This window comes from Scomber japonicus, chromosome 20, assembly GCF_027409825.1.
Source record: "Scomber japonicus isolate fScoJap1 chromosome 20, fScoJap1.pri, whole genome shotgun sequence".
Taxonomy (NCBI): Eukaryota; Metazoa; Chordata; class Actinopteri; order Scombriformes; family Scombridae; genus Scomber; species Scomber japonicus.
In genome coordinates, this window is record NC_070597.1 from 17,393,136 (window position 1) to 17,420,618 (window position 27,483).

General features: G+C 41.1%; 4 protein-coding genes across 5 annotated transcripts in view; 2 read left to right on the forward strand and 2 right to left on the reverse strand.

Annotated features, from left to right (window-relative positions):
• The window catches only part of rhbdl1 (rhomboid, veinlet-like 1 (Drosophila)), a 33,737-nt gene extending 29,549 nt beyond the window's left edge, over nt 1-4,188 (forward strand). The window contains exons 8-9 of the mRNA XM_053341102.1: nt 1,615-1,675; nt 3,917-4,188. Coding sequence (XP_053197077.1) covers nt 1,615-1,675; nt 3,917-4,188 — 333 coding nt within the window. The remainder of the gene's footprint in view (nt 1-1,614; nt 1,676-3,916) is intronic.
• A 5,771-nt stretch (nt 4,189-9,959) lies between these two features.
• zgc:112496 (uncharacterized protein LOC541336 homolog) lies at nt 9,960-12,809 on the reverse strand. The gene is made up of 6 exons (XM_053341715.1): nt 12,707-12,809; nt 12,431-12,603; nt 11,514-11,607; nt 11,194-11,353; nt 10,292-10,444; nt 9,960-10,160 (listed from the first exon to the last, which is right to left on the reverse strand). Exons 2-6 carry the CDS (start codon nt 12,556-12,558, stop codon nt 9,985-9,987), a joined length of 711 nt encoding a protein of 236 aa, XP_053197690.1. The 5' UTR covers nt 12,559-12,603; nt 12,707-12,809; the 3' UTR covers nt 9,960-9,984.
• Nucleotides 12,810-12,868: 59 nt separating this feature from the next.
• On the forward strand, nt 12,869-19,455 carry wdr24 (WD repeat domain 24). The gene is made up of 11 exons (XM_053341274.1): nt 12,869-12,894; nt 14,222-14,300; nt 14,642-15,126; nt 15,405-15,582; nt 15,762-16,434; nt 16,925-17,037; nt 17,113-17,240; nt 17,355-17,459; nt 17,578-17,915; nt 18,231-18,415; nt 18,781-19,455. The coding sequence occupies exons 3-11, from the start codon at nt 14,646-14,648 to the stop codon at nt 18,947-18,949; spliced, it is 2,370 nt and encodes a 789-aa protein (XP_053197249.1). The 5' UTR covers nt 12,869-12,894; nt 14,222-14,300; nt 14,642-14,645; the 3' UTR covers nt 18,950-19,455.
• Nucleotides 19,456-21,322: 1,867 nt separating this feature from the next.
• anks3 (ankyrin repeat and sterile alpha motif domain containing 3) lies at nt 21,323-26,928 on the reverse strand. Of its 2 annotated transcripts, none has more exons than XM_053341193.1 (16): nt 26,876-26,928; nt 26,393-26,574; nt 25,600-25,798; nt 25,138-25,259; nt 24,973-25,054; nt 24,714-24,831; nt 24,469-24,618; nt 24,109-24,234; nt 23,817-23,932; nt 23,562-23,726; nt 23,291-23,415; nt 23,035-23,176; nt 22,655-22,928; nt 22,498-22,569; nt 22,298-22,389; nt 21,323-22,209 (listed from the first exon to the last, which is right to left on the reverse strand). In XM_053341193.1, the coding sequence occupies exons 2-15, from the start codon at nt 26,557-26,559 to the stop codon at nt 22,307-22,309; spliced, it is 1,941 nt and encodes a 646-aa protein (XP_053197168.1). In that variant the 5' UTR covers nt 26,560-26,574; nt 26,876-26,928; the 3' UTR covers nt 21,323-22,209; nt 22,298-22,306. The 2 variants fall into 2 exon arrangements, with proteins under 2 accessions (XP_053197168.1, XP_053197167.1); XM_053341192.1 differs by having other exon boundaries at nt 26,393-26,590.
• Nucleotides 26,929-27,483: the final 555 nt, after the last annotated feature.

The window sequence follows — 27,483 nt, forward strand, 5'->3', positions numbered from 1 at the left end:
CCCATTTTGATTTGAGATGACAGTAGAACATCATAAATCTGAGATATAGAGTTGTGCTCAGTCGGACCTTCATGAATGTAGTCCTCCAGCCAGCTGGTAGGAGTTTGCAAAGGGGATGTAGTTGTTTTTTTGTTTTTTTAACAAAGTGAGATTGTGGAACACCAAATCCTCTGACTATTTGAGTGAAAGACATGAAAATATTGTCTTGGCTCAGGCCACTTCTGGACCTCTGCTGGACTGTTGTGTCCAACATTGAGGGTGTTAATTGTGTGTTATTAGGGAATAACATGTAGGAGTATGGGTCCTCCACTGTGCCCAGATTTTTAAGCAGCCTTTTTAATAACTGGATTTCCTGCAACCTTCACATTGATATGTGGTGGAGCACAAACAAAGTATCCTAAGTTTGCAGGGTCATTAAAACTCCTTTCCATGTTTGCCCACAGCAGACCGCTCTCATCCTCCAGCAGTGAAATTCATTACGAGCATTTAAGATGTTTGTTATTATTGATGACAGTAGCTGGGATGGTGTGTGACTGCGGTGTTATCTTGTCTCCATCTAGGTTGAGAAGTGAGTTTGAAGATAAATCCACTATATCCACATAATCCCAAAAGTTTAGAAAATAAACTCCTCCTGCCTCTAAACTTCTCCAGATCACAGCAGAATCAGGTGTTTATTCCTCCAGAAGATGGGACAGCAATACAGGACTACCCAGCTCTGCTCTCCGACTCTCTCCTCCAGAGCTGGCGGGTGCTCAGCAGCTGTCTGTCCCCAAGGTCCATCCCCCAGTCCAGCCATGCGATATGCACACATTTTATGCCCTTACCTCTACTTGGCTTAGCTGGGTCCCGGCATGCACTTGCAAAAAAACCCAAAAAAAACATGGCACATCTAAGACAGATCTAAGAGTACAGAGCAACCTACACCAAACTGACTGGGTTGTCTTATTTCACAGTTTGCGTGTTAAGAGACACACCAGAGACCCAAATATATACACAAAAGCACTGAATAAGTGAGTTTTTCCATAAAATGGCCCCTTTAATAATTTATTTGTAGTAATATTTGACATCTTGAAAAGGTATGGACAATCTACTTTTATCCTCTGTCTTTAATTTTGCATGGCATCTCTTTTTCTGCTGTTAGGGAGGAGGAGGAGGAGGAGGAGGAGGAGGAGGAGGGAGAAACTGTCCCTGGGTCATATTCCCGCAGTCAGGAACTTAAGAGGAGACGTGATTGGTGCAATTATTCATCCTGGGGAGTCAATTTGTTATTCTAAATCAGGATGCCATTGTTCATTTTTTTCCCCCAGACAATCACGAAGGCTATTTATTGGCCCATTCTCCCCTTCTGTTAAATTATCTAAGCCCTAATTAATAGAGTGCCACTGGGTTAGAACCAGTAAGTGGAGAGCAGCCAGGTGTATAATCGCATCTCAGTCTAAATGCTGCTGCCTTTCTCATATGGATATGGATTGTCTTTCTTTCTGATCTAAATACGTCCAGTGGAGAGAAACCGAAGTGTTTCTTGCCAAGCTGTTAATATACACACACGCGTTATGGCCTGTTTGTGTCGTGATTTGTTTTGTGCTGACGAGACACTTTCACTCTGTGTTGCAGAACTGGGCCGGGATGCGCTGTCCGTACAAGCTGCTCCGCATGATCCTGGCGCTAGTTTGCAGTAAGTTCAGATTTTCTCTCAGCCCCCTGCGCTTCTGTTCCTGCTGCTGCTGCTTTTTATGCCCAATTCATAGTTTAATCATTTATTAGGAGCCTATAGTTTTTAACATATTTAACAAGCGCACACCTGTTCACAGTTCATCATAACACCAAAGTCTTTTTTTTTGTTTGAGTGCAGCTTAAAAAGCTCTTAAATCTGAACAACAGACATGCTGCTGAAGTTATCATGGCTAATGGCTCAGAGTGAGTGGCTCCCTGATTGGACATGTTGCTTTTGTTTTTCCAAGTGTTTGAGTCATACTACTTGTCCTTTTTCTCCACACGAGGGCCAATACACTGTGACTTTCATTAGTGGGCAATATGTTCCCTCCATCTGTCCCGAGCCTGCCGCCCCCAAACCGAAAGAGCTGCTATTCTCTGCTGGAACGTTAATGATGTGACACTTTGTGTGAGACACTACGCGATGGCTGAATTAATATTTGTCCTGGTTTTATACTGTCACCATTTAGTATTTGTTCAGTTTCAGAGGAGCAGGAACAGCAAGTAATATTGGAAAGGAATTTTAAAAAATAAAGATCTATTTAAATCCTCCTGTGACCTTTCTTTGGCTACAGAAGAACACTTTGATGAAAGACTTTAGCTCATATTTATACACCTATACAAATGACTCTTTCTTAGAAGACTGATGAAAAAGCCAAATAAACTCAACTAAATGTATTCAGACCAATTGAACGAGAGAACATTTAAACTATAACAATGTACTCAAGATTTTTCATTTGAACTCTAACCTCTATTAAATGTAGTTGCATCCTGAATACAGACTGTATATGTTAATACTGAAACTCTTGAATGAGAATGAAGAGATGACATGAAGGGTTCTCCACTATGATGAATCCAGGCAGAGAATAAATATCCACTTTATTAGTAGCACTAAGTGTATAATTGACACTGTGAAAACATATGTACTGGAGGCCGTTACTAATTCGAGCACAATGTAGAACACAATAAGACAAGTAACAAAACTGAAGCACAGATAAAATGAGACCTATGTTCATATGACGTTTCTCTCAACACCTACTTCATATAAATTCAAACTTATGATGAGCACTCGGCCAAACATTTCAGTGCTGATGAAGCTTTAACTCTCTACTCATGTTTCCTTTACAAAATAATTAGTTTAATTTAGTGTTGTAGTCAAGACCGCACCGACCGAGACCAAGACATTACCGAGACCACAGAGTACCGAGATCGAGACAAGACCAAGACTTTTAGAGGTCAAGATCGAGACAAGACCAAGACCATATATATCAAAGGAAAATCATAACAAAACATCAAAATGTGAGTTTTCTTCAGTATTGGGCACGTTACTTTGAAAAAGTAATTAATTATAGTTACTCATTACTTCTCCCAAAAAGTAACTGAGTTAGTAACTGAGTTACATCAATATCAAAATAATTAATTACCAGAAAAAGTAACTATTATGTTACTTTTTAAAAAATTCTTCAAATATGTCATATTACTTACCCAATCAACGACAACTGGCCCAAATCACGTTCAAATTTAAATTATGCTTAAGAAATGTACTAAAAAGAAGTAAATAATAAAATTGTACATGTAGCAGATGTGCAGCGATTGAATTGTATTCCTCAAAAAGCAACAACAATATAAACTTCTCTTAATATAACTCTGAAAAATTGTACAGGAAATGAATAAATACATAAAAAGGGGGTGTGATCGGTGTAATAAGCAGCAACACAGAGCTATCAGGACGCTTTGCTCTCACACGCACTGCATTGATATTCACACAAACACACACACATGCGTGCACTCTTATCAGTAAGGCATGGACAAAAAGCCTATCAGCGTTGGTTTTGACCAGTCTCGTTAAAAAAAACAGTGTCCCCCCAGTCCGAGACCGAGACAAGACCAAGTAAAAATGCCCTCGATTTCCTCGACAAGACCAAGAACCTCAAAAGGGTTAGAGTTAGGGTGGGGGTTAGGGAGACCGGTCTCGAGACCAAGACCGATCTCGAGTACTACAACACTAGTTTAATTACAGAACTGTAAATACTTTTCTGGATGAGATTTACTAGGATTATTTTAGCCTGATAACAAAATGTTAGTCTGGATTATTTAAACCACGGCTGATGAAGAGAACTGTTGTCTAGACTGATTTCAAGACACTAAAGAGATGCCTCCACACTAACTCTTCTGTCTTTCTCCTCTCCGTCACCCTCCACAGTGAGTTCGGAGGTGGGCCGTGCAGTGTGGCTCCGCTTCTCACCGCCTCTGCCATCCTCGGGGCCCCAGCCCAGCTTCATGGCACACCTCTCGGGGGCCGTGGTTGGCATCAGCATGGGGCTGCTGATTTTACGCAGCTATGAGGAGAGCCTGCAGAAACAATGCTCCTGGTGGGTCATCGTCTTCTCCTTCATCACCTTCCTCCTCTTCGCCATCTTCTGGAACATCTTTGCATATGAGCTTCTGGGGGTGCAGATACCTCCACCCCCCTGATGAAGCGCCCCCTCCCCTACCCCACCCTCTCTCTTCCAGGCCCTCCTCCACATACACACTGTCTTCAACCCGGCCCTAAAAAAAATTCCCTTCAATCATAGTTAACTTCACCATTTCCTCGCAAGTTAGATCCAAATGAAATGATCAAATCATTCAAAACTAAAGTCGACCAAGAATCCTTTTTTACAGATACTTTGCAAATCAAAGAAATACGTCTCTTTTATTAAAGAGGGATTACAGTAGCAACAAGTACAGGTGAAGTTCCTCAGATCCATTTTGAGGAGCATTATATCTTTTTATATACAACACGTTTGAAAGCTCATCCGCATTACCAGCTCAAATCCTTCAGTCTCGTGCTCTTTTTTCTTTCAGAGGCTTTATGAAAAGCAGTTTCTTTCAGTGCATCTGTCATACATGCAAAGACCTCAAGTAAGAAAAATCAGAGTTCATGACACGTGCCTCTCATGAAAAAGGAAATATGGGCAGGGATAGCGAGGAGAACAGTAGCAGTGTGTGCTGTGGCCGTCACAATGCTGGCAAAATGCTCAAAAGCACAGTCGTACTATGTGATACAAAGAGAAATGTTATTTCTTTCAGAAAGGTCAGAAATCAGGATTAGCAGCAGCAGCGCCTCCTGAGCTGATAGGATTCAGTGTTTAGCTCAAAGGCACTAGAGCAGAGTGTTGGGTTTGAACTAGAGCTGCTGGTTAGAAGATGTTGAGTGTTTATTTCTTGGGGCAGGAATAAAAAGAAAAACATTTTAAAAGCATCAATGAAATATGATTCTTGATATGCCTTTCTTGTTTTCACAGCCCTGCTGTAACTCACAGGGGTCACTGTGGTTTTTTGCAAAAATTGCTGGCTCTAAATGAAAGACAAAAAACAAGTAACCGAACGTTCACTTCAACACGAGCTGGCGATTAAGACCTCCAGCCTCAGTCACAATCCATTGCCCCTAAGTGCATATGGATTAATACACCCTTTCCCTGGGCGGTTACAGGAAGAACTGAGGGAAGTTTTAAATGCAAGATTTCAGGCAAATTTCATGTAGATTCTTTTAGCTTCTGTCATCTCTAAGGTTAGAAGCATCACTGTCATTTTTACTTCACGGGGTCTTTAAGAACAGGTTTTCTACATTATTTTCATGACATTATACCTACACTGTGGATACAGACAAGAACATAGTTCACACGACAAAGACATGCAGATGGGAAATGAAAACGACCGCATCACAGGAGACAAAAGAAAAAGAAGATGAAGAAGTTTGTGAGAAAATCAAAACTGAAGCTGTTGTTTCGTGGATCCTCATCACTTCAGCTAGTGAACTCCGCCTGTTACTGTGTCAAAACGTTAACCACTGACTTGCGAGGCGCACCGTGTAAAATATGCCATGTCATGCTCTGTGGCTCTCAGCGAGACGAGGACACACATACACACACACACACACACACACACCCAAACGCACACACATGCACACACTTCTCCCCTTCGTCTCTGAGAGCAGCCACTGCCTGATTCTGTAGGTCAACGTGGACAAACTATAGTAAAGAAGATCACAAACACAAACACACTGGCCTCTGCGTGTTCTCACGCTGACAGACTGAACTGGGGAGGGCGCGGATGTGTCATCACATGACCTCTGACCTTTGTGTCCCAGAGGGCATTGGGGTCTCTCAGTCAGGCCCGGTCTATACCTCAGTTTATCATTCTTAGGGACTGTATACTTTTGTAAAGGAATGTACCTATAAAGAAAAAAAAGAGTGTTATTAAGTTGTCCCCGTTTTTCATTTGATAGTGGATGTGTATATTGTATGTTCATAACCAAGAGTATATTTATTTGTAATTTTTTTCCTCTTTGAGGGAAAAAGAGAAAAGTTTCAAATGGTGCAAAATTAATGATTGTTGTTCTTCTGATGACTCCTGTATGACTTCGATCCTCGAAAAAATAGTCTATGAGGCAAAATCCCCTGGTTTGTTAGATGACCACCAACCACTCAAGCTCACTCGATTTTATAAATCTTTAGTGCTTTACAGAATAAGCCATAGAAAGAACTAATTGGAGAGGGTAAAAGCAGAAGGGAAAAAACAGTTGTAACCTGCTGATTGGTAGCATCATTTCATCGTGTGCAATCAAAAAGTGAAATTTGTTTCTTCATTGTGAATATACAACAAATGAGGTGAAAGAAGACAAACTGTGCAAGTACATGCCTGTGAAGCCCCTGGACTGTTTGAGATATATTAGATATTTTAATGTAGCTAGACTAATTTTTACAACTAGTCCTCCAACCTGTTTGTAGTCGGTTGAGCAAGTGCACCCCCCTACACCCCACCGCCTCCCTGCAGTGTACAGATGCCTTGCTGCTGCAGCTTCTTTTGCAAATAACAAATTACGAACAGAGCTACTGTCATATATTAGCTCCAGAGCGATTCAAACTGTTCGAAAGCTGAGGCGAGGATAGCAATTACATTTACTCATGCAATGTTCCATTTTTCAGTCTTTCAATCAATAATTCATTTGAATGTCCACTGGCTGTCTGGGGAAAAAAAAGATTTTATGTATTTGCCAATCTTGATAGTTGGGTCATAAATACAGTCCTCTGCGTTCAGCTTCCACACGAAAATGTCAGTAGTAACAGAAGACTTCGTGTTAAATTGAGGGAATGAGTAGGAAATAGCCAGAATCAGCCTTTTTCAGATATTAATTATATAAAAAAAAGAAACGGAACAGCCAGTGCGTGTTAGTAATGGATCCTTGATGGAAACACTCGTGTATACTAGGAAATATTATTGCTTGGGATAGCAAAGATACATAATGAATAATGCATACATACCTTGTTAGCCTATAATGAAGACAAAGCAGATGCCTGAGAGGAGGTTAATGTGCCTCTTTAACTTAAGATTCATAGGAACCCAGTAGGGTTGTAAAAAGGGCTAGTAAATGGCTATGTTTTTGTAGAACACATTAACTGTGAATATCACCCCTCCTGGAAGTGCACGAGCGACTAAAATCAAAGACTTGTGAATTCTTGTTCTCCCCAAACCTAAAAAATAAAAAAGATTCGACTGAGTTCAGTTCACACAGCGAAATAGTCACATCTGTTTAATTTGTTATTAATGCGAGTCTCATTTGAGCAAAGCAGAGAAGTGCATGGATTCTAAATAACCAGGTGGGGGGAAAGTTTATTACTTTTCTGTTAGCCAAATCTTTTGGCACTGAGCCTGAACACCAACACACCTTCCAAAAAAATCATCTCCTGTCTGATAAAGCCTCTCCTTCTCTCAGACAGCAACACATTTAAAAGGAGAGGCTTGATTTCATCCTCTGGCTTGGCGGTGTGTCACAGTTTTGCTTTACACAGGATGGAAGGACAGCAGAAACAACCTACAACAATCTCAGCAGTCCTCACAAAAAGTGAATGCTAGGTTGGATTAGCTGAGGGGACGAACTCTCGTGAGTGCGGTTAGGGTTAGGGGCACAATGAGGAAACACAACGCGTACAAATCTCGCAAGAATTTTTGCAAAAAGTCCCTCTGGCTGATCCAATCTGGCACCAGCCCTCATAAAACCTCAGCAGGGCTGTGAATCAGCAGCGTACATGCTCTCCTTTCCTGTCATCACAACAACCCCAGTGTCAGAATGATGCATGGCTGCCGAGAGGATGCACCAGAGCCAAAAGCTAGACCTCAAACAGGATATCTTCCTTTAATAAGTGGATCTGACAGGCTGCATGATGTTAATTTAATTGCTGTCTTTGAGTGACATATTTGTTTTCAACAGTATGAGGAAGGCATGGTGAGGAATGGCATGAGCTGAATAGGAGCAGCCCATCAGTAACGTGACCTGTCACTGTGGGTAATCCACGTCCCTCCCCTCATATGGTTCGGAGCTCACGTGTCTTTAGTCTAAAGAGGTCAACACAGTGAAGTGACACGGTCATTATTGTGGTGCGAGATGATTTTAAAACATTAGTGCCAACTCTGAGCAGAGCCTGAATCACTGATACACTAACCTTGTTGATTGTGACTGTGCCCAAAATACCATCCATTTGTTACTTGTCTGATTCCAAAATGCAGCATAACTTAATAATTACTGTTTCTTCTTTTCCTGTTCCTGTATCTCGTCATATGTGGGCTTTTTTTGCACTTATTATGATGTAGTTAACTGACATGTTGTCGTGTGCCATATTCTCTACTGCCATAAACATTCATTGATGCTTTTTTACCTCCCTATGCCAATCCATTGTGCTGTTATGCCCAATGCCTTGTTAATTATAGGAGCCCACGATTAAGCACCGGGCAAGAAGGCTGCTTTCCTGTTAGCCATACTCCACATGATCATGCACAGAGTCCATAAGAGAAAGAAGCCACAGTGCAAACACGCAAAAGTTGTTCATATATCCAGTAGATGCTCTGAATTGCTGCTTGCTAACAAGCCGGCCAGACTGCCTTTTCTTAGTGTTTTTGTGCTACTTGGATATGGGTAACTCAGTGCAGGACTGTGCAGGTAAAGCAAGCTGCTGTAGCTCCAGAGATGGATATTGAGCTATATTTACAACAAGAGTCATTGGATGATCACCAGTACATAGATTTACACTGTTTTAGTAAAGACGCTGAAGTCTAAAATGCTGGTGTAGGAGTTGTTGAACCTCTATGCCAAGAACCCCTTAAAATTACAAGACTTTAGATCCAAAATTATTCTGGATGATGAAACCATCAAATTTTTAAAATAGGGTCAGATTCATAATTGGTGCTTATTTAAAAGAACAAACTGGCTGGGATGTGACAAACAAAAACACCACAGTGCAGATAAAACATCCCTCTTTGAATCCCAACCATTGCAAATCATCAAATTTCCCTAATCTATGCCTAAATATCTGAATATCTACAGTGTTAAACTTTAAATGGGGGACGCTGCTGTATTTGTGAATACTGATTTGTGTCTCCCATAGTTAGAAACAACCAGAGCTCCACTGAGGACAAAGACTTAAACAAAAAGAATTCAGGGTTTCTTTCTGGAAGTAAAAGGTACATTTTCTGGTTTCTAGCTTTGGTATAAATTATTTTCATGTTCACAAATACTGCTGTCGTGCAAATACCAGAGGTGGTCTCTCTTGGAAGTATAGAGAATAGTTTCCCTCCGATGGTTTTTCGAACAAAGTCATATCTGTGCTGCTGTGGTCGTTTTTCATGAGCTGCTTACTTGTTATTGATAAAATGGTGCCAAGCTTACAGCGACCTCTCAAACCAGACAGGAGGTTGCACCAACACAGCGTTTACAAAAAGAAAAAGCAGAAGAAGCTATTTTTCTCTTGGTCATGAGGAAACTAAAGGAAAAACTAAATTTACATATGGATAATTTATATCAAAAGTCCTCATTAATTATTTCACAATCTATTGTACTTTTTAAATGTTCTGAACGGAACCATTTTATATTGTATATATATGAATATATTTTGTTTTATTTTTTACTGTTCATTGTACTTTGCTTTAATTTAGAAACAATATAAATAAAGAACAATACTGTGGCAACATCCCACTGCTTTTTTTCTCTCTCATCATTCTACTTAAATTTGAATTTCAAGTGAATAATTATTTTCAGTGCTTTAAGTTTACAGATATTAACTTACATGTCACTATTTCAGCACATATACTCCATACTTGATTATGATTATTTGCATGTAAAGCATATGATGACAACAATCACCCAATACTCAGTATATTCATATAAACTCTTTATTATTTTTGGGGAATATTTATAAAAAAAAACTGACAAACAATTTTACAGTGGTTGTAATTTTATCTGGCTTTGAGCTTCTTCGTTGGTCTCTGGTCCGTGTCTGAGCAGTTCTCCGCCACACTGCTGTCCTTCACATCCATATCCTTGAGAAGCGGGAGCTGCTGCTGAGTGGCGATGGTCGACGCCCACAAACACATCTCCAGTCTGTGGGGCGTCCAGTCCTGCTGGGGATCCGCTGAGGACGAGAGGGGAGGTCATCAGAATACAGAATACAGATTCAGCCTCAACACTCAAACAGCTCAGAATACAAAGCAGACACATGCAGAAGTATTTCTACAGTCTCTCGCCTCTCCATCGTTGCCTCACCTTTGTTTAGTGTTTTCGTCAGCTCCACCATCTTTCCCAGGTAGAGAGCGTAGTGCTTGGCTGTGTACTGGATGGGCTTCAATCCCGGCACACTCTCCATGGCTTCATCAGCCATGAATGCAGCCCGCTCTGGAGCTCCTGCTGCCAACACAGCTGGAACAAAACAGACAGTCAGCTACAAGCCAAGCTGAGGAGTAGCCATGAACTGCATATTTAACCCTTACATACTGTTTTCATCATATTTGACCCATTTTGACAGTCGAAAGCAATAAAATACACACTTTATTACATTCTTTAAGCCTGACTGGCCAAGAATATTTAAAACATTGCAAAAATTATTTATTTTTGTGCATCTGGTATACAATTTTGCACATAGAGGATTTTCTGGGTGGCTATTGGTTGATGGTTTTAATGATTACAATGTTGTTGCATCTACCACTTACAATAAATTCATAGAAATAGTTATGGCTGTTCTCTTGTTTTAGATAACATGAGATCCTAATAAAGTGTATATTTTCTCTGTGAACTAATAGCTGCAAATCTAAAGGAAATACCCTCCCTGCTTTCTGAAAACTGAATGAAGGATCAATCACCCATATATTAATGACTGATAAGATATCTATGCAAGCAAAAAACATTTGTGGTCCAGAATTTGGTACAGGCACTAATTATAAAGGAATACTTAAGCTGGGTCAGAATATGACTTGTATGTAAAGGTTAAACAGAGAGCAGAGAGTTGCAGCTGCTCAGTCGACCACAGTGAGCACTTAATGAGAAGGGAAATCACTTTGTCCTTTAACAGGATCACAGAGACATTTTATCAGGGTCAACTCTGAGCTTTTATCCATTTGCTGAAAGCCAGTTCAATACTGCGTACTCATAAATAGAGACTGTATGCTAACCTGAAGCGGTGGCTGGGCCGACTCCTTTCAGGGAACTGAGCTCTGCGATCGCTGCCTGCACATCAGGCAGGAGGCTGAAGGCCTTTCTGGAACATTTCTCCACAGTGTCCTCACTGTTGGAAGCCACCAGCTGCTGCAGCCGCGGCCTGAACTTCCCTCTCTGCCGAAAAGCAGACAGGGCCAGTCAAGGACACAGCTGATGCACTGGGTGCTGTTAGACTGTTGGTGCCCTTTCATATCTGTACTGTATGTAACTGAAGCAGCTGGGACAAAAATCTGTTGTGAGGATGAGTCTAATTTGGTGTTTAGATGCTACTTACAGTAAGCTTCCACTCCATTAGTTTCACCAGCTCTGACAGAGTGACATGTTTGTCAGGTCGACTGGAAATGACTGCGGACAGCTCCTCTTGGTACCTGATACACACAGTTACAGATCAGTTATCAGTAATCTTATACTCAAAGCAAGGCCAATTAAATCGATTCATATAACACATTTAAAAATAACCTTCTAAATCTTTTTTATAACTGTTAGGAAAGTGTGTACATCACAAGTTACACGAAAATCTATGGGCTGGGTGATTTGGACAAAATTAAATATCATGATATATTTGACCAAATACCTCGATATCATAAAAATATTATAGGGATGATTATTGTTGCTTCACAAAAATATTTACACAATGAGATATTTGATCATTAATCATCAGTAAATATGGATATAAAGGCAAACAAGTTCAGAAATTACCACATTTCACTGTAATGCAGCCTTTAAAACCAGAAAAAGACAACACTTATGTCATATCATGATATAGCCAAAATCTGAGACAATATCTAGTCTCATATCACAATATTATTACATTATACTGATATAGTGTCCAGCCCTACTAAAATCAATAAAAAGTAATGCAAACAAGATTTTAAAAAGAGACCATTTAAATGGATGGTAGAAAAATAAATTTGCCATTGGTTCTCAGGTCTTCTGCTAGTTTGTGATGATAATAAAAAAACACACACATTTGACAAATGTATGCATAAAATAATGTCTTCATGTCAGCAATGTCTTTCTTCAACTGTCATATCTTATATATATATAATCACATTATGATGTGAATCAACGATCAGAGAGTCCATAGCGTACAAACATGTGTGAAGTGTTATTGGAAGTCTGCATCCCTCACTTGAGCTCAGTTGAGCTGAGGTGTGATTGATTGGGGAGAGAATAAAAAAAGGAGATTACCACTTGTCAAGGCTCAGCAGCTTTCCAGGTTTCTTGCCTCTGGCCTCTTTGATCTTCACTACATCCCAGTACTTATTATACACACTCCTCCATGTGGATGGATCCTCACAGGCAAACAGAGCACTCATGGCAGCAGAGACACAGAGACAAAAAGAGAGACCTCACAGCATTACCTGCAAACACATCACAGGAAATCATTTTTCTCCTCTGTTGAACCATTCCTACAGAAATGTACCTCTGCATTAATATGGCCTTAAACGTGTATTATTTACTCACCTTCAAATGTGACCACTTTCGTTTAAGACACACGAAAACTACACACAAACCAACAAAGTGCAGTAAAATTCTGAATAAAGTGTAGCAGCATGTGTAGTAGTTGTGTTTCTTCTTCGATACGGAAATCCCGCGAGATTATACAGAACACTACTTCCGGTGCCGCTAGCAGTGAGCAACAGTTTCAGAAGGTTAGCTCCACCGCAAGTGTCTCTTTTTATTTACCTTGTATATATATCTTTTACCGAATTGAATACATGATTTTAATTTCTCTAATTGTGTGATGCAGCTGTAAAACTTAACAAGTGTCGTGCGTGTTTTCTTCGTTACAAAAGTGTCCGGTGTTTAGGTTAGCCAGCTAGCATTAGCATCACATTCCTGTCATGTATATGATACAAAGCACCGCGGAGGGGCGGACAGATAGTTACACCGCTATAAATGTGCTCTACTGAGTGCAGATAATCACCACCAAAGCACAAAATGAAGGTTGTGACATGGAGGTGGAGGTGTTAAAACGAGCACCTCACATTTAGCGCATATACACGTTACATAGGTGAGTTAGTTCCCGAGCTCCAGCTCGGCGGTGATTAAAACAAACGAACCCATGTCAGTGGTAGACAGGTAAACAAATACAATAGACACCTGACAGTATTTTCCATGAACTGTTTAAAATAATTATTTGAATAAAACATCATGTAGGATAAGATGCTGACAATCCTTTTGGGGGTTTTAGGTTTCTTACAGTTTAAAGGAAGTTATCAAGAAAAGTTGCATGCTTACATTTAGTTATTATAAAAACAAGCTCCTCAGTTGAAAGGTTCCGTTTAAAATCTATGCACCATAATTCTACTTTAGACCTTTATGTTCATGTTTTCTTCAGCAAAGACAGCATAACGGGATTTTTCATTTTGTCTTAAAGATGTTTCAAGGCCCCTCTCCACTCAGAAGTATGTTTATCTTCTTGTTCCTACAGTTTAATGTTTGCACTGTTTCAGAGTGATGTATGCATAGAGTTTGACACTAGAGGCCTTTTTTCACATTAATATGCAGAAAGTAGAACGTTTCTCTTTGCTCACTGAAAATCCAATTTTAAGGATTACAAGCCTAATTTGTAACATCACAACTAGTTTTGAAGCCAGTCCCAGTCTGATATCTAACTTACACAAGTCCAGTGTGGTCATTTGAAGCCTCCAGTGCACAAACACTAAAAATGGATTTTACAGTGAAGCAGGAGACGGCTTGTGTCCAACAGTTAATTATTTGAAATAAAAAATATTTGCATATTCATAGATTATTTCAATTATGGAGAAGGATTGGATGTAATTTTAAGGATTTTAATGCAATTATTAAACTTTTTTTATGGAAAAAACACAGTAGACACCAATTATTATTCAAAGGGAGAGTTTAAGAGTTGTTATACATATTTAAACATATCTAAAAGGGATCCTTAAGTATTTGTGCTAACTATTAACCCAGAGAGTAATGCTGTGTGTTGCTGACATGCCGATCTCTCACTAGAAAGTTGGCTCTCATGGGAGCACATGAAGAGGACTCTGTGCTGCTGCAGACATTGACGAGGTCAGCAGTTCTTCACCAGGTAAGTACTGCAGCCATTTCATTGCTTTAAATGTTCTAATAAATACAACTGTGTGGATTGATTTGTTTACCAAAATGTCATATGCATTCACAGTGGGCCTTAAAATGATGCAGTAAACACATTTATACAGGAAACATCTGTACACAGCCACCCCTGCTGCTCCTTACACCAGTAGTGCATACATATAACATTTTATTTTGCTTGACTGCCACCTTCTGGTGGATTTTTGGACAGACTTGTGGTCAGATGCCTTTTCACAGTAATTTTGTAAAATGTTCACTGATGCATCTAGTCACTATAATTGCTTCTGAAATCAAGAAAAACATTTTTGTCTGCTCTAGGAACATGGAGAAGATGTCACGGGTCACCACAGCTCTTGGCAGCAGTTCCATCAGTGGCCGAACTATGTTCTGCCACCTGGACGCTCCTGCCAATGCCATCAGCGTGTGCCGTGACGCCACGCAGGTGGTGGTGGCCGGCCGCAACATCTTCAAGATCTATGCATTGGAGGAGGAGCAGTTTGTGGAGAAGCTGAATCTCCGTGTTGGCCGTAAACCCTCTCTCAACTTCAGCTGCGCAGATGTCATGTGGCACCAGATGGAGGAGAACCTTCTGGCCACTGCTGCCACCAATGGGGCGGTGGTCACCTGGAACCTGGGGAAGCCCTCTCGTAACAAGCAGGACCAGCTGTTTACTGAGCACAAACGAACCGTCAACAAGGTGTGCTTCCACCCCACAGAGGTTTACATGCTGCTAAGTGGCTCACAGGATGGCTTCATGAAGTGCTTTGACCTGCGCAAGAAGGAGTCTGTCAGCACTTTTTCAGGTTGAATATTATGTGAATGCAGTTTTAATCATTAATTTTTTCACAAGTGTAGTGCAACTTCTGAGTGTTTTGCATGATATAAACTTAATTTTAATATATTAATATTTACAGTGTGAATTACTGAAAAATTTGAATGCACACTTTCACTTCATATATTTAACATTGTGTTCAAAAGTAGTGTTTCAACCTTTTAGAAATGAGGAATTAGGAAAAAAAACATAACTTCTCTGACTCTTATCACTTAATTTTGCTGTTTATTTTTGTTTCCATTGTTCTAGGTCAGTCAGAGAGTGTGAGGGACGTCCAGTTCAGTATGAAGGATTATTTCACATTTGCTGCATCCTTTGAGAATGGCAATGTCCAACTGTGGGACATCAGACGGCCAGACCGCTATGAGAGGATGTTCACTGCCCACACTGGGCCTGTATTCTGCTGCGACTGGCACCCTGATGACAGGTAAAACTAATTTGTGTCTCAGACTTGAAAGGTTCATACTGTATGTTACTTACAAGTGTGAAATGTTTATCCAACTAGTTGTAGTGTTTTATGTTTATGCAGTTAAACAGTCCAGTCTGTATTTCACTCTATTATTATGTCTGCTGGTAAATGGGTTGCCACTTTTGTCTCCATTGCAGAGGATGGTTAGCCACAGGAGGCCGGGATAAGATGGTGAAGGTGTGGGACATGACCACAAACCGAGCCAAGGAGATCTACTGTGTCCAGACCATCGCCTCAGTTGCACGAGTAAAGTGGCGTCCAGAGAGGAAGTTCCATTTGGCCACTTGCTCCATGATGGTGGATCACAACATCTACGTGTGGGACGTCCGAAGACCTTTCATTCCCTTCGCGACCTTTGAGGAACACAAAGATGTGACCACCGGTATTGTGTGGCGCCATCAGCACGACCCTCATTTTCTGCTTTCTGGTTCTAAGGACAGTACGCTCTACCAGCATATGTTCAAGGACGCCACTCGTCCCGTGGACAAGGCCAACCCCGAGGGTCTGTGCTTTGGACTGTTTGGCGACCTGGCCTTTGCAGCCAAGGAGAGTCTGATCAGCAGTGACGTTAACAGAAAGCCTTATCCCGGAGGCGACCGCCGCTACCCCATCTTTTTCTTCAAGAAGCCCGATCCGACAGAACAGTTTGCCCACGTGTCCAGTGCTCTCAGTGTCTTTGAAACAGACTTGGACAGTAACCGCATGGACTGGTTCGTCAAGACAGCACAACTCTACCTCCTCAGTGGGAAGCCGTTTGCTGAGCTGTGTGATCACAATGCCAAGGTGGCACGTGAGCTCAAAAGACCTCAGGTCAGACACACCACTGTACGAACAAACCTGTGCTTGGTGCTTCTATTTGAAATAATCAAGCTAAGTTTTCATATTGCCGTTTGAAATTTTGACAGATTTATTACTGATGTGAGCTAGTAATTCTTTTTGCATTGCACCCTAACATGACTGTGCTGTGATGGTACACATACATTACCAATAGTGGTGTGTGTGTTTGTCATTGCTTGAAATATTAGTGTGAGTAATAAAAAACTGCTTTGATCCCCTGATATTTCCAATATAATATATAGTAAAATATAATAGAAATAAAAAGACAAAACAAGCAGAAGTGTTAATAAAAATTTGATAAGAACTAATAAAAAGTAACACAATTTGTTACCCTAATCTAATACTGGAATTGTCGCTGTATTCCATTTCAGGGAAACCAAATGTGATCTCAGTAACCCATTTAATTTAAATATGTTTTGTATGTGCTCTGAATAACCAGATGTTTTTTTTCTTCAATAAAAAGGTTTCCACAACATGGACCATGCTGAGAATCATGTTCTCTGACCCAGCAAACCTCACAACACCCGGTCCTAACCACAACCTCAGTAAACTGGGTACTCTGCCTCTAATGAACAGGTAAATGGAGTTTTTTCATTACAAAACAAATAATGGTAATTTACGGACAAGTGTTGACGTACTTCATGTGTTCAGTTTCAGTATGAAGGAAATGGGCTCAGGGATGGGCACAGAAAGCAGACTGGAGCGCAGTAAAGGTGAAAGCAGGCAGGATAACATCCACCTGGAGCCTGGGAACTCACACATCAGCAATAATAATGAAGGTGAGTGTGATCTGAAAACTCTTAGAGTTCTGGACACTGACGTGATCTTGATTTCTCTATTTCATTGTCTAATAGACTTGTAGTAAAAACCTGTAACATTCAATTTCCCCTCAGAAAACGAGGAGACAGAGGGCAGTGAGGGACAGGCTGAGTATATGTTTGGCGATGCTGAGTTAGATGACGACGACCTCTACTCAATGGAACATGACAACCAAACAGGTCAGGCGTAGTCTTGTATTTGATGGAACAAAAGAGTTGCTTACATCAGTGCCTGCTATTTATAACTGCTCAGCGCTCTTTTGTGTAATATTATCTTGGCTCCTTTTTGTCATGACAGAAGAGCAAGAGTACACGCTGCCCCAGGAGGCCTTCCAGCTGCGCCACGAGATCATCGATAACCCATCTGCTCCTGAGCACCTTCAGCAGGACAAGGCCGACTCCCCGCATGTCAGCGGCAACGAGGCGGAAGTCACCTGCCTGACACCCATCGAGTCCTTCTCGCTCATCTCCATCTCCCAGCCGCTGTTCACCCCTCATCTCCCCGCCAGCTTCTTTTGCCCCATCGTGCGGGAGATGCTGAGCTACTACGCCGAGCAGGGAGACGTTCAGATGGCCGTGTCTGTGCTCATTGTCTTGGGGGACCGGATCCGTAAAGAGATTGATGACCTCACTCAGGTCAGCTGCTCTAAAATCCAGCAGCTTATGCCGCACTTGCACCATTTCTTTAGATTTTCTTTTTGTTGGCAGACGCATTAATCAAAAAGCTTGAGCTGTTTAGTTGAAAAAAAGCTTATATGATGCCCAAATTGCAATTGTGCATTAATTCAATGCAGTGAGGTTTGAGGATTGTGTAGGCATTACACAGTTACAAATAGATAACCTGTTCACTCTCAAAACATCCGCAGATTAAAATTCAACTACGACCTTGCCAGTTTAGAAAACTAAGCAGACAGAATAGGAAACCCTCACCGACTTGCGTTTCCATTTTAGGAGCACTGGTACATGTCCTACATAGACCTGCTGCAGCGATTTGAGCTGTGGAACGTGTCCAACGAGGTCATCAAGTTGAGTACGTGCAGCGCCATCACCGGCCTGAATCAGACGTCTACCACACTGCACATCAACTGCAGCAACTGTAAACGGCCAATGAACAACAGGGGCTGGATTTGTGACAGGTATGAACATTACATCACCAGTTAAGAGTGCTCTGTGTGTGTGTGTGTGGGGGGGGGTGTGTTCGTCTGGATATGTTGTAGTCAAATTACTTCTCTACATTTCACACAAACTTTGTTGCTTTCACTTGCAAGTGTGTTCAGTAGGGTAGGGTGTGTAGTGTTTTCTTTCTTGTTTACTTCTCTTAGTCATTTTAATTTTGTGGAAATTGCAAAAATGTTCAAAAAACATTCATTTTTTAAGAAGCTGGTATTTCAAGTGTCATTCCTCTGTTGTCTGTTCCCCACATTTTCCTGTATGCTACATCTGTGTACTTCACACTAATGATTTAGTTCTTACTGACAAGTGTCCTGTGTCTGTCCTCTAGGTGCCACCAGTGTGCCAGTGTGTGTGCGGTGTGCCACCACGTGGTAAAGGGACTGTTTGTTTGGTGTCAGGGCTGCAGCCACGGCGGACATCTGGAACACATAATGAACTGGCTCAAGAGCAGCGCCCACTGCCCTGCCGGCTGCGGTCACCTGTGTGAATACACCTGAGCCCATCACAACCACTGTTCACACAGCTGCTCCTCTGCAGGGGCGGGAATCAGTCCTCACGCCAGCCTGAACCTCACACATACAATAAATGAGATGTCTTGATCTCTCAGCTTGGGCTCGGAGGCTTTTGTCACAGTGGAAAGAAGAAGGAAACCTGTGTGTGTTTGTGCGTGCGCGCCAGATATGGGATCAGTTCAAGAGGAAGAGGTTTATATGTGCTCTCCTGGACAGCCATTCAAGAGCAAACACAATCACATATTGGTGAATTTGTACATAAGCAGATGATCTGAATTAAAAGTATATAACAATATTTTTTTGTGAAGTCACACTTGCTGCTTTTTACATGTTTTGAAAGCCCTCAGTGAAACCCTGAAGGTTGTACAGGAATAACCGCTCATCTTAAGTGGCTTGTTAATGTTTGTACATAACAAGAACTGTAGATAATGTTGAAATAATTTATATGGTTTGTAGCTCTCTATTGAAGCAAAATTAAAGCAATACACATTGAATCGACACAGCTGGACCTCTGAATTCTGTTTTGTCAAGAAAAGAAAAAAAAACTTTGTTGCAGTAATATAACCCTTATTAGCTTTTTGTTTATTAATCACAGTAAACACAGTGTGACTGAATCCAGGTCTTTTGAACTTGTGCTGAGCCTTACATTGATTCACCGGTACGTCCAGTCTACCGTCATCTTCTGAACAGTCCCAGAGGAGCAGCATGAGTAGAAAGTGAGAGGAAAGACCACTACTTGTTCATTTCCCTAAACACAGTTGACTCTAATTGGCCCAGAAATAGTAACAGGCAACCTGCCAACATGTCTAGCCTCTAGTTCAGCTGCCAGGCACAATGTGTGCTGATTGTAGTAACAGCTATTTGATTGTCATACTTTGTGGTGAGATAAACAGATAAATGTAGAAGCCAAAAGTCATCCTACTAAAAACAAATAAAGGAAACCTCAACAGAACAGCTCTGTGTTGGGATTTTATCAGTCCTCCATAGCCTGATGGCAACTGGATGGATCATTTTACAATCTGGTTATCAGTTTCACCAGCGGACTATTACATGAGATGTGTGAATTATCACTGAGAGGTGCAAAATGTTTAATTAGTCCAGTCTGACTGTGTTTATTTGGGCACATGTGCCACTCTCGCATCTCAAGTGTTTGTAAATGAGCAGCAGAGCATCACCACAGATGATACAGATAAAAGTCCTGAACATTAAAGTCCACTGAAATTCATCTGTGTTATGGTGCTCAAAGCTAGAAGGCTTTCAGATTTCAGAAATGATAACTCTAACTCACACAGCACTACAGTCATATGTTTCACATTTAAAGCACAAATGACTGATGAGTCCACAATTTTAACAAAGCACAATCTAAAATGCTAATTTAAAAGAAAAGTCACTTTGTCAGTTGTTTAATCATAATCTCTTTAGTCTGATTGATGTGAAATGACAACAGTAATCATCTCTAGTAGTGCAGTTAATAATATAATCATTAATACACTTACACTTGTCCTCTCAATCATAAGTAGAGCAGTGATGTAGGAGCTGGACAGAGTTTGTGCTCATTTAAAAACCTGCAGGCCTGAAGCTGGTTTATCTGGATCAGCTGCGATAGCTAATGTCAGCCAACGTTCGCATCATGCCAAGTCTGTTACTGAGCAGCAACTGTCATCACATCGATTTACCGCCAAGGCTGCAGGCATAATGGAGCTTTTTCGGAAGTACTCCACATTAGGACATCCCAAAAAGTAGGAGGGGAATCCCTGACCCCAGGCATAGTCTGCACTCTACTACCATATGGTGTTAGCAGATTACATATTGACCACACTGATGGAGCGAGAGTCATCTGAACCACATGATTAGATTAATTGTCAAGTAATGTAATTTAGAGCCCAATGGCCAAGTAAAAAAGAAAGCGTTTACAAACGTTTAACACAATTTAAGTGTACAATGTGAGTGAAGCTCACTGCTGCACATAAGCTCCAAAAATGCAAATTCATTTTGATGCAAGTTTTATGTTTTAATTCTATACTTTATTAATTATTTATTTTTTTACATCTCAAGCCTTCAAATATCACTTCAACTAAATAAACAGATTTCTGACTTCCCATTTAAAGTCCTGGAAATGGTTTCTGGTCAACTCTTTGATGTGCAGACAGACTAACACATATTTCAATCTAGTTTTTTGAACACTACTGAAACAGCTCTTCCCAATAAATGATCAATAAAGCAGTCCTGATTAATAGCAGTGAAGCTCATGTTGACATTTCATAAAATTATACTATAAAAATGTTTTTCTTTTTGTCACATGATCATCTATTTGTGGATAAAATATAAACCAAAATTGACTTTTTCATAACAATCTGGTGCTTTCACTGTAGTGTATGTATTTCAGACCTTTGTCCATTTAAAACAAATAGAAAATGTTGGTTTTGGTCATCGTTATCAACCACTGCATCTCAGGAAACAAGGTTTTACTTCAGGTAGGAATACAGCTGGAAATGCTTTGGCTGTGTTCTGAAATTGTGTCCAATAATCTGAGATTTGAATACTTTATATTTTTATTGATACTGTAACTCTGCATTTACATGCGCCAATGTCCACAGAGTTAGAGAGGATAAAGAAGACCATCGTGGTGGATTTAAATGTTTCGCTGTATAAAGTGAACTAAGAGGATTCACACATTTCTCTCATCTCTTCAAAATGCATTCAGCAGGACATTTCAAAACTATCAACAGCATACAAATGACAAGATTTCATTCAAATCACAAACTAGAGTTCAGCAGAATTACACGGACTACTACACTACTGTTAAGAAGCGTACCTCTCTATCTGGTGGTAAGAACATAATTTAAACCACATTTCATGTCAGAAGAGGGTACAGTTTTGTTGAAACTTCACAGTATTACAGCCTCTGATCCACAGTAGAGCGCTGCGCCAATTCATCCCTTCTCCTCTCCTCCTCCTCTCTGTGCATTTTTTCACAGCGCAGCTACAGGAGTCCAGTATACACCAGCACAAGCGTATGAGGGTCAGATGCCCTTCTTGCCTGCTTGTCGTTTCCCAGCAGCAGCTGCCGTTGCCACTGGCGAGCTCTGGTCCACCAGCCAATCCCCAAGGAGCAGCGGGTTCGGCCGCTTCACTCCCCGAGCCGTTCTGGTCCGGCAGGGCTGGCCTTGTCTTCGGCCTTCTCCCATTTCACTGAGATTGTTCAGGGTGGTAAGCTCACCCTCCGTCAATATTAGCAGAAGCCCCTTAAAAAAGCCAAAAACAGGAAGTTTAAGGAACACCTCTCCCAGGAGCTGCTGTGTCAATCTAATCAGAGTTTCTTATTGTGCTCACCTTGTAAAATTAAGGCCTTTCCCAGCTATCAGAGACTTTTTCGGGGGCACTCAGTCGCCTCAGACTCTGAAGCACAGTTTGCATGGTCGCCGCTGTGATGATGAAACAATCAGACACCAACGTTAGGAGACTCCCCTGATGACTGAATATGACTTTAGTGACTGAGTATTAAACAGTTATTTATTTTTAACAGTTATTACCCAGTTCCTCTTCATAGGAATCCAGCTTCTTCATCAGCTCTACAACACTGGAACGAGTCGGGACCCCTACAGCTAAAAGGAGATGTCACTTTTACTTTTACTTTTTTTTTTTTTAAACGGCAAAATGTAAAAAGGTGTGATCCAGCACTCAACTCACCATTAACACCAGTGTCAGCTTTAGTTTTATCTTCCACGGGTGTATAAAAGCTGCCATTCCCATCAGTAGTGAGACTGGAGAGCAGTTCAGAGCGGCAGGCTCTGGCATTTGCCATCGAGGCATTCATTTCCTGGGCCAGCCTGTGGTTCTCCACCAGCTCAGTGTGGACCCTCCTCCATGCCATCTTGTCCTCCATCAGACATCCCTCCATCACCGTACGCAGCTCTTTCTCCTGAGACACCTGGCTCTGCAGGCTCTCCGCCTCCTCACAGCGCTACACAGGTAGAGAGACTTACAGGTAAATTGTGGGTAAAACATTTTCACTTGAGTCTAGAAAACCAGGAAAGTGAAGTTACAGTGAGTGTTAGTCCTATAGTTACTTTGTGTAGCTGGATGGCCATCTCCTGCATCTCAGCCTCTAGCTGGTCAGCATACGCCTGTTCGAGAGCATCGCTGGGAGGTCGAGCACTACTGTGCCATCTTGCTATAGCTGAGGTCATCTTTCGCTTTGGTCCAAACAATCTGGAGAGTCAGCAACAATGAGTCAATGCTTCATGTGCTATGAAATGGATTTGCCAGGGTTTTCAAAATATATGTGTTGTGGTTAATGTGAAAGAAGGGCCTGAAGTCTCTTACGTGATCCCTATTTCTTTGAGATCATTCTCTGTCAGGGTGAGAAATATCCGCAGGTCAATGTCTTGCTCCTCGAGTAAGGGCAGATACTTAGAGAAGCCAATTTGCTCCAAGAACTCTGACAGATCCTATAGAAATGAAAGATTTTAGGTCTGGTCAAAAATCTAATAAAGTCCAGAATAAATTAATCCTCAGAGCACACAAACACATAGAGTTTGTGAAATGAGCACTAACTAACTAACTTTGTAGGGAACTACTATAAACAGAAACATGCCTTTGGACCAGAGTAGGAAGGTGGAGGACCAACATGCGAGCGTATACCACCATTCCCTGTACCACTAGTGTGAGCTGCATCGCTGCTTCCATGGCGACCCTTGCCTTTTGAGTGATGGGCCTTATTTACTCTGCGAGCGATGCTTTTTTTGCTCTGGTCAGAGTCCTGGTGGAGGAGGAAAAGGGTACACATGTCTGTCACTGCAATAGAAAAAAATGTGGGCTTTGTCTCCAAAACAGCAGCTTGTGTGCTCACCTCATTACTCTCCACAGAGCCTTCCCAATTGTGGCCAATCCCATGAGGCAGGCCTTCACTGCTGCTACTGCTGCTCCTCATGGTGGGCATATCATTGTCAAAGAATGGACTATCATCTGCAGCGGTATCACAACAAAAACTGAATTGCTTTGGCGCCCGGTACAACTGATGTCAGAGCATTTTTAATATCCTTCTGTGCTGCTTTATGTTAATCTATGATCAAACAATATACAGCGTTTCTGGTGGTTCCTTTCTTCCAAAGACACTACTGAAGATGTCACACAACACTCACCTCTGCTGCTGTTGCTCTGGCCATCCAGCTCGTTGATGGGTGAGGTCACGTCACGATAGCAGATACCTTCACTCTGTTCCCCGATATCACGGAACGTCATGTAGCCTGGTGGCACGGCAGGAGGCTCTGTGAGGAGTCATATTAACAAGCTGAGTGCTGTTTCAGAATTAAGATCTCTGCTTTACCACAAACAGTGTCTATCTATTTACTAAGACATTCTGTCAGTTGAGCTGCTTCACGCACTGACTTTATTTCCTTTTTCAGAAGCTGAATCTTTTGTGTAATTTGTCTTAACAATTAGAACCATCACACCAGTGTAGACAGAGGTAGACAGATCTGAGACATCTTATATGACACTACCACACAGTTTGCCGGGGCCTCCTACTCGGAACTTTGCGATTGCCTGGGGCCCATCATGGATGCTAGCGCCTTTAGCTCGGTTACGACTTGGCCTGATCCTTGGAGGTGCGCTGTCTGAGTCCTCAGAGGAGCTCAGGTCTTCAAACGGTCCTGATAAGTTGGGTCACACACGCAAAAATAAACATGAAAATAAAACAGACAAGAATTGTTAAAGAAAGAGAAATGTTAGGCTGTTAAATAAATACCTGCTTTGAACCTCGGAGAACGTGAGTCAATGTGGCTGACAATCTTGGTATAGCCGTACATCATGGCTAGGGCACGTGCAGTCTCTCCTTTAACATTGCGGTCATCGACTTTAACTTTCTGTAAGTGTATGAAACAAAGATGTGAGGACACAATGATTAGGTTTTTCTGCAATGTGCTTACAAATCATTTTGTGCACATTTCCTGGTGCTGCAGCTCAACAGCACCAACAGTAAAGTTTGTGGACAGTAATTTACTCACATGATCAAGCAGGTACTGAACAATGATTTCATGTCCAGAAGCAGCAGCTTCCATCAGGGGAGTAAAACCTGATCCCGGCTCCCTGCGGATGAGAGACATAATTATGAAAAGTTCAATATCTGAATGGACAATTGCAGTAGTGAGAGGATGAATGAAGACACTCACTTTACGTTGGCATCTGCGTTGTTATCCAGCAGGAACTTCAACATCTGCTGGTGACCTGTGCTCGTACAGTGGAACAGAGCGGTCCAGCCTCGAGAGTCCTTCAGCTCCAACTCAGCACCTTGCTTTTAGGGCAAAAATAAAAAAAGCCGTTCATACTATGAATAACAAAAGTGATAAACATAGAACTGGATCAAGAGGACATGAAAAATATATTATTATAAATATTATATTATAGTGCTGAAATTTCAGCCTGTACATTTATTACACGCAGACTTGTTTTTATCCTCCTCCTGTCATCCTCACGCATTTAAGAACGACACTGTCAGAGATTTTGCAAAGGACATGCCTAGAGATAATTAAGTTAATCCCACCACCACAGATATAATGTTGCCTTTTATTGTTAACATGATGCTGCCGTGAGGTAAGACATCTGAATATGAATATTTAAGAATCAACTTGTACCTGAAGCAGAAAGTATGCAATACTTTCATTCCCACAGCTTGCTGCCAGCATCAGTGGGGTCAGTCCTTTGGCAGTGGAGGCATTTACATTCACGCCAGCCTCAAGCAAGAGATTTGCGATGTTGTCATGGCCGATGTAGGATGCATACATTAACGGGGTCCATCCTCCAATATTTTTGCCATTCAGGTCCACCTCTCGTCTAGAAACAAACAAGATTATATTCATCTATAATCTGCGGAGGACGAGGCTGAAATTAGCTTCCTATTCAAGGTTAAGGGAACATTTGAGGGGGAAAGTTAAGAAAAACAAATATTTATATCTAGCAGCTGGTTCTGATTTTTTACCCCTTACATTTGTGAATAAATGTTAAACAATGCATCAAAAGCCTTAACATTGTTTAAACCCATTTTCAGATTTGCATACTCTTTATTCTGTTTGTAAGTGAAAAAAGGGCTATTTCAATGCTTTAACCCCCCCGCCCCCCTAGTTCCAGTAGGCTATCCATGATACTTACACTTTGGAGTCTCTTTGTTAATGTTCACCCGATTTGACTAGATCTGGTTAAATGCGGTCTGGATGGGGAAAAGCAGTGAAATCGCCCTTTTTGTGTGTGTTTAATGGGCAACGTAAAGGTTTCACAAATCTGAAAGTGGGTTCAAATCACTTTAAGGGCTTTTGCTACGATGTGTAACACTTTGAACACACTGCAATTGATGAAAAGCAAAAGCTGCAGAAGATACTGTGCAGGAAAAACAACAACTTTGCTAAAGTGACTTTTCATTTAGGCTCCCACTTTTTGATGCACTCCGCCACCACGTCGTATTGGCCGATGGAGCAGGCAGTGTGGAGGTCCAGAGGTACATCCAGCTCCTCGGGTCTCACCAGAGAGTCTCCCAGCCACAGGGAGAGGCTGGCACCCAGCTGCTCACACTCACTGGCCTCGTCGCTAAGCTCGGACATGTTTTCTTCTCTCACCTGAAAACAGTGAAGACTGAGCACCAGAGACAACACAACAAGAGTCGGTTCATTTTGTAGGGTTTAGTTTGTGATAAACAGCTAAAACCATGTCAAATAAAAGCAGTTTTTTAGCTACAGCTTCTTTAGATAAAATGTTGTTTTATTTGTTAACTGTAACTCCCAAACTAGCTCTTCTGGCTAGCTTTACGTTACCATAGCGGTGTAAACTTATCTTTTCAACTATGAATACAATTAATTCTTCAAACTGTCAATCTATTTTGTTCACATTGTGGGCAAATATGAGCAGTTGAACACTTACAGTCAACAGGTCCCGTTAGCTTGTTTTCTCTGAAGATAAAACTTTTTGTTTTGGGTGTCACACTCTAATGTGTTCGTGTTGAAACATGACCCGCCCTTTCCGGGTTACTATGTAACACAACATGTAACACTTTATGTTCCTGGGTAGTAAGTGGGATTTCCAAATTGTTTATACATATGAAGTGTAAAAAAAAGTGTTATTCCCTTTAAACTTTGCCATTGTGACCTGGACAGTGATACTTTAAATGTACCTGCGTACAAATATGTGCACATTTACACTTAACATAGTCAGAAAAAAACAATGTATGATTCAAAATGAAGATGTACTTACACTATAAATACTAAAATATTTCAAGATTCATGATTAAACTGTAATTCACTTTCACAAATAGTAGCCCATCATTGTATCAAGTGATTCATATGTTGTTTTTTCTGACTTGTGAATGAAATATAGCAAATTTTATAATTTTTCCAGTTTAGAAATGAGTCCATTTCAAAATGTCACTGTCCTGATCACAAAAGCAAAGTTTGAAGGGAATAATAGTTATTGTCTAACCTTTTTACGCATAAACAATTCAAGAAATAACATTTACTAGCCAGGAACAAAAA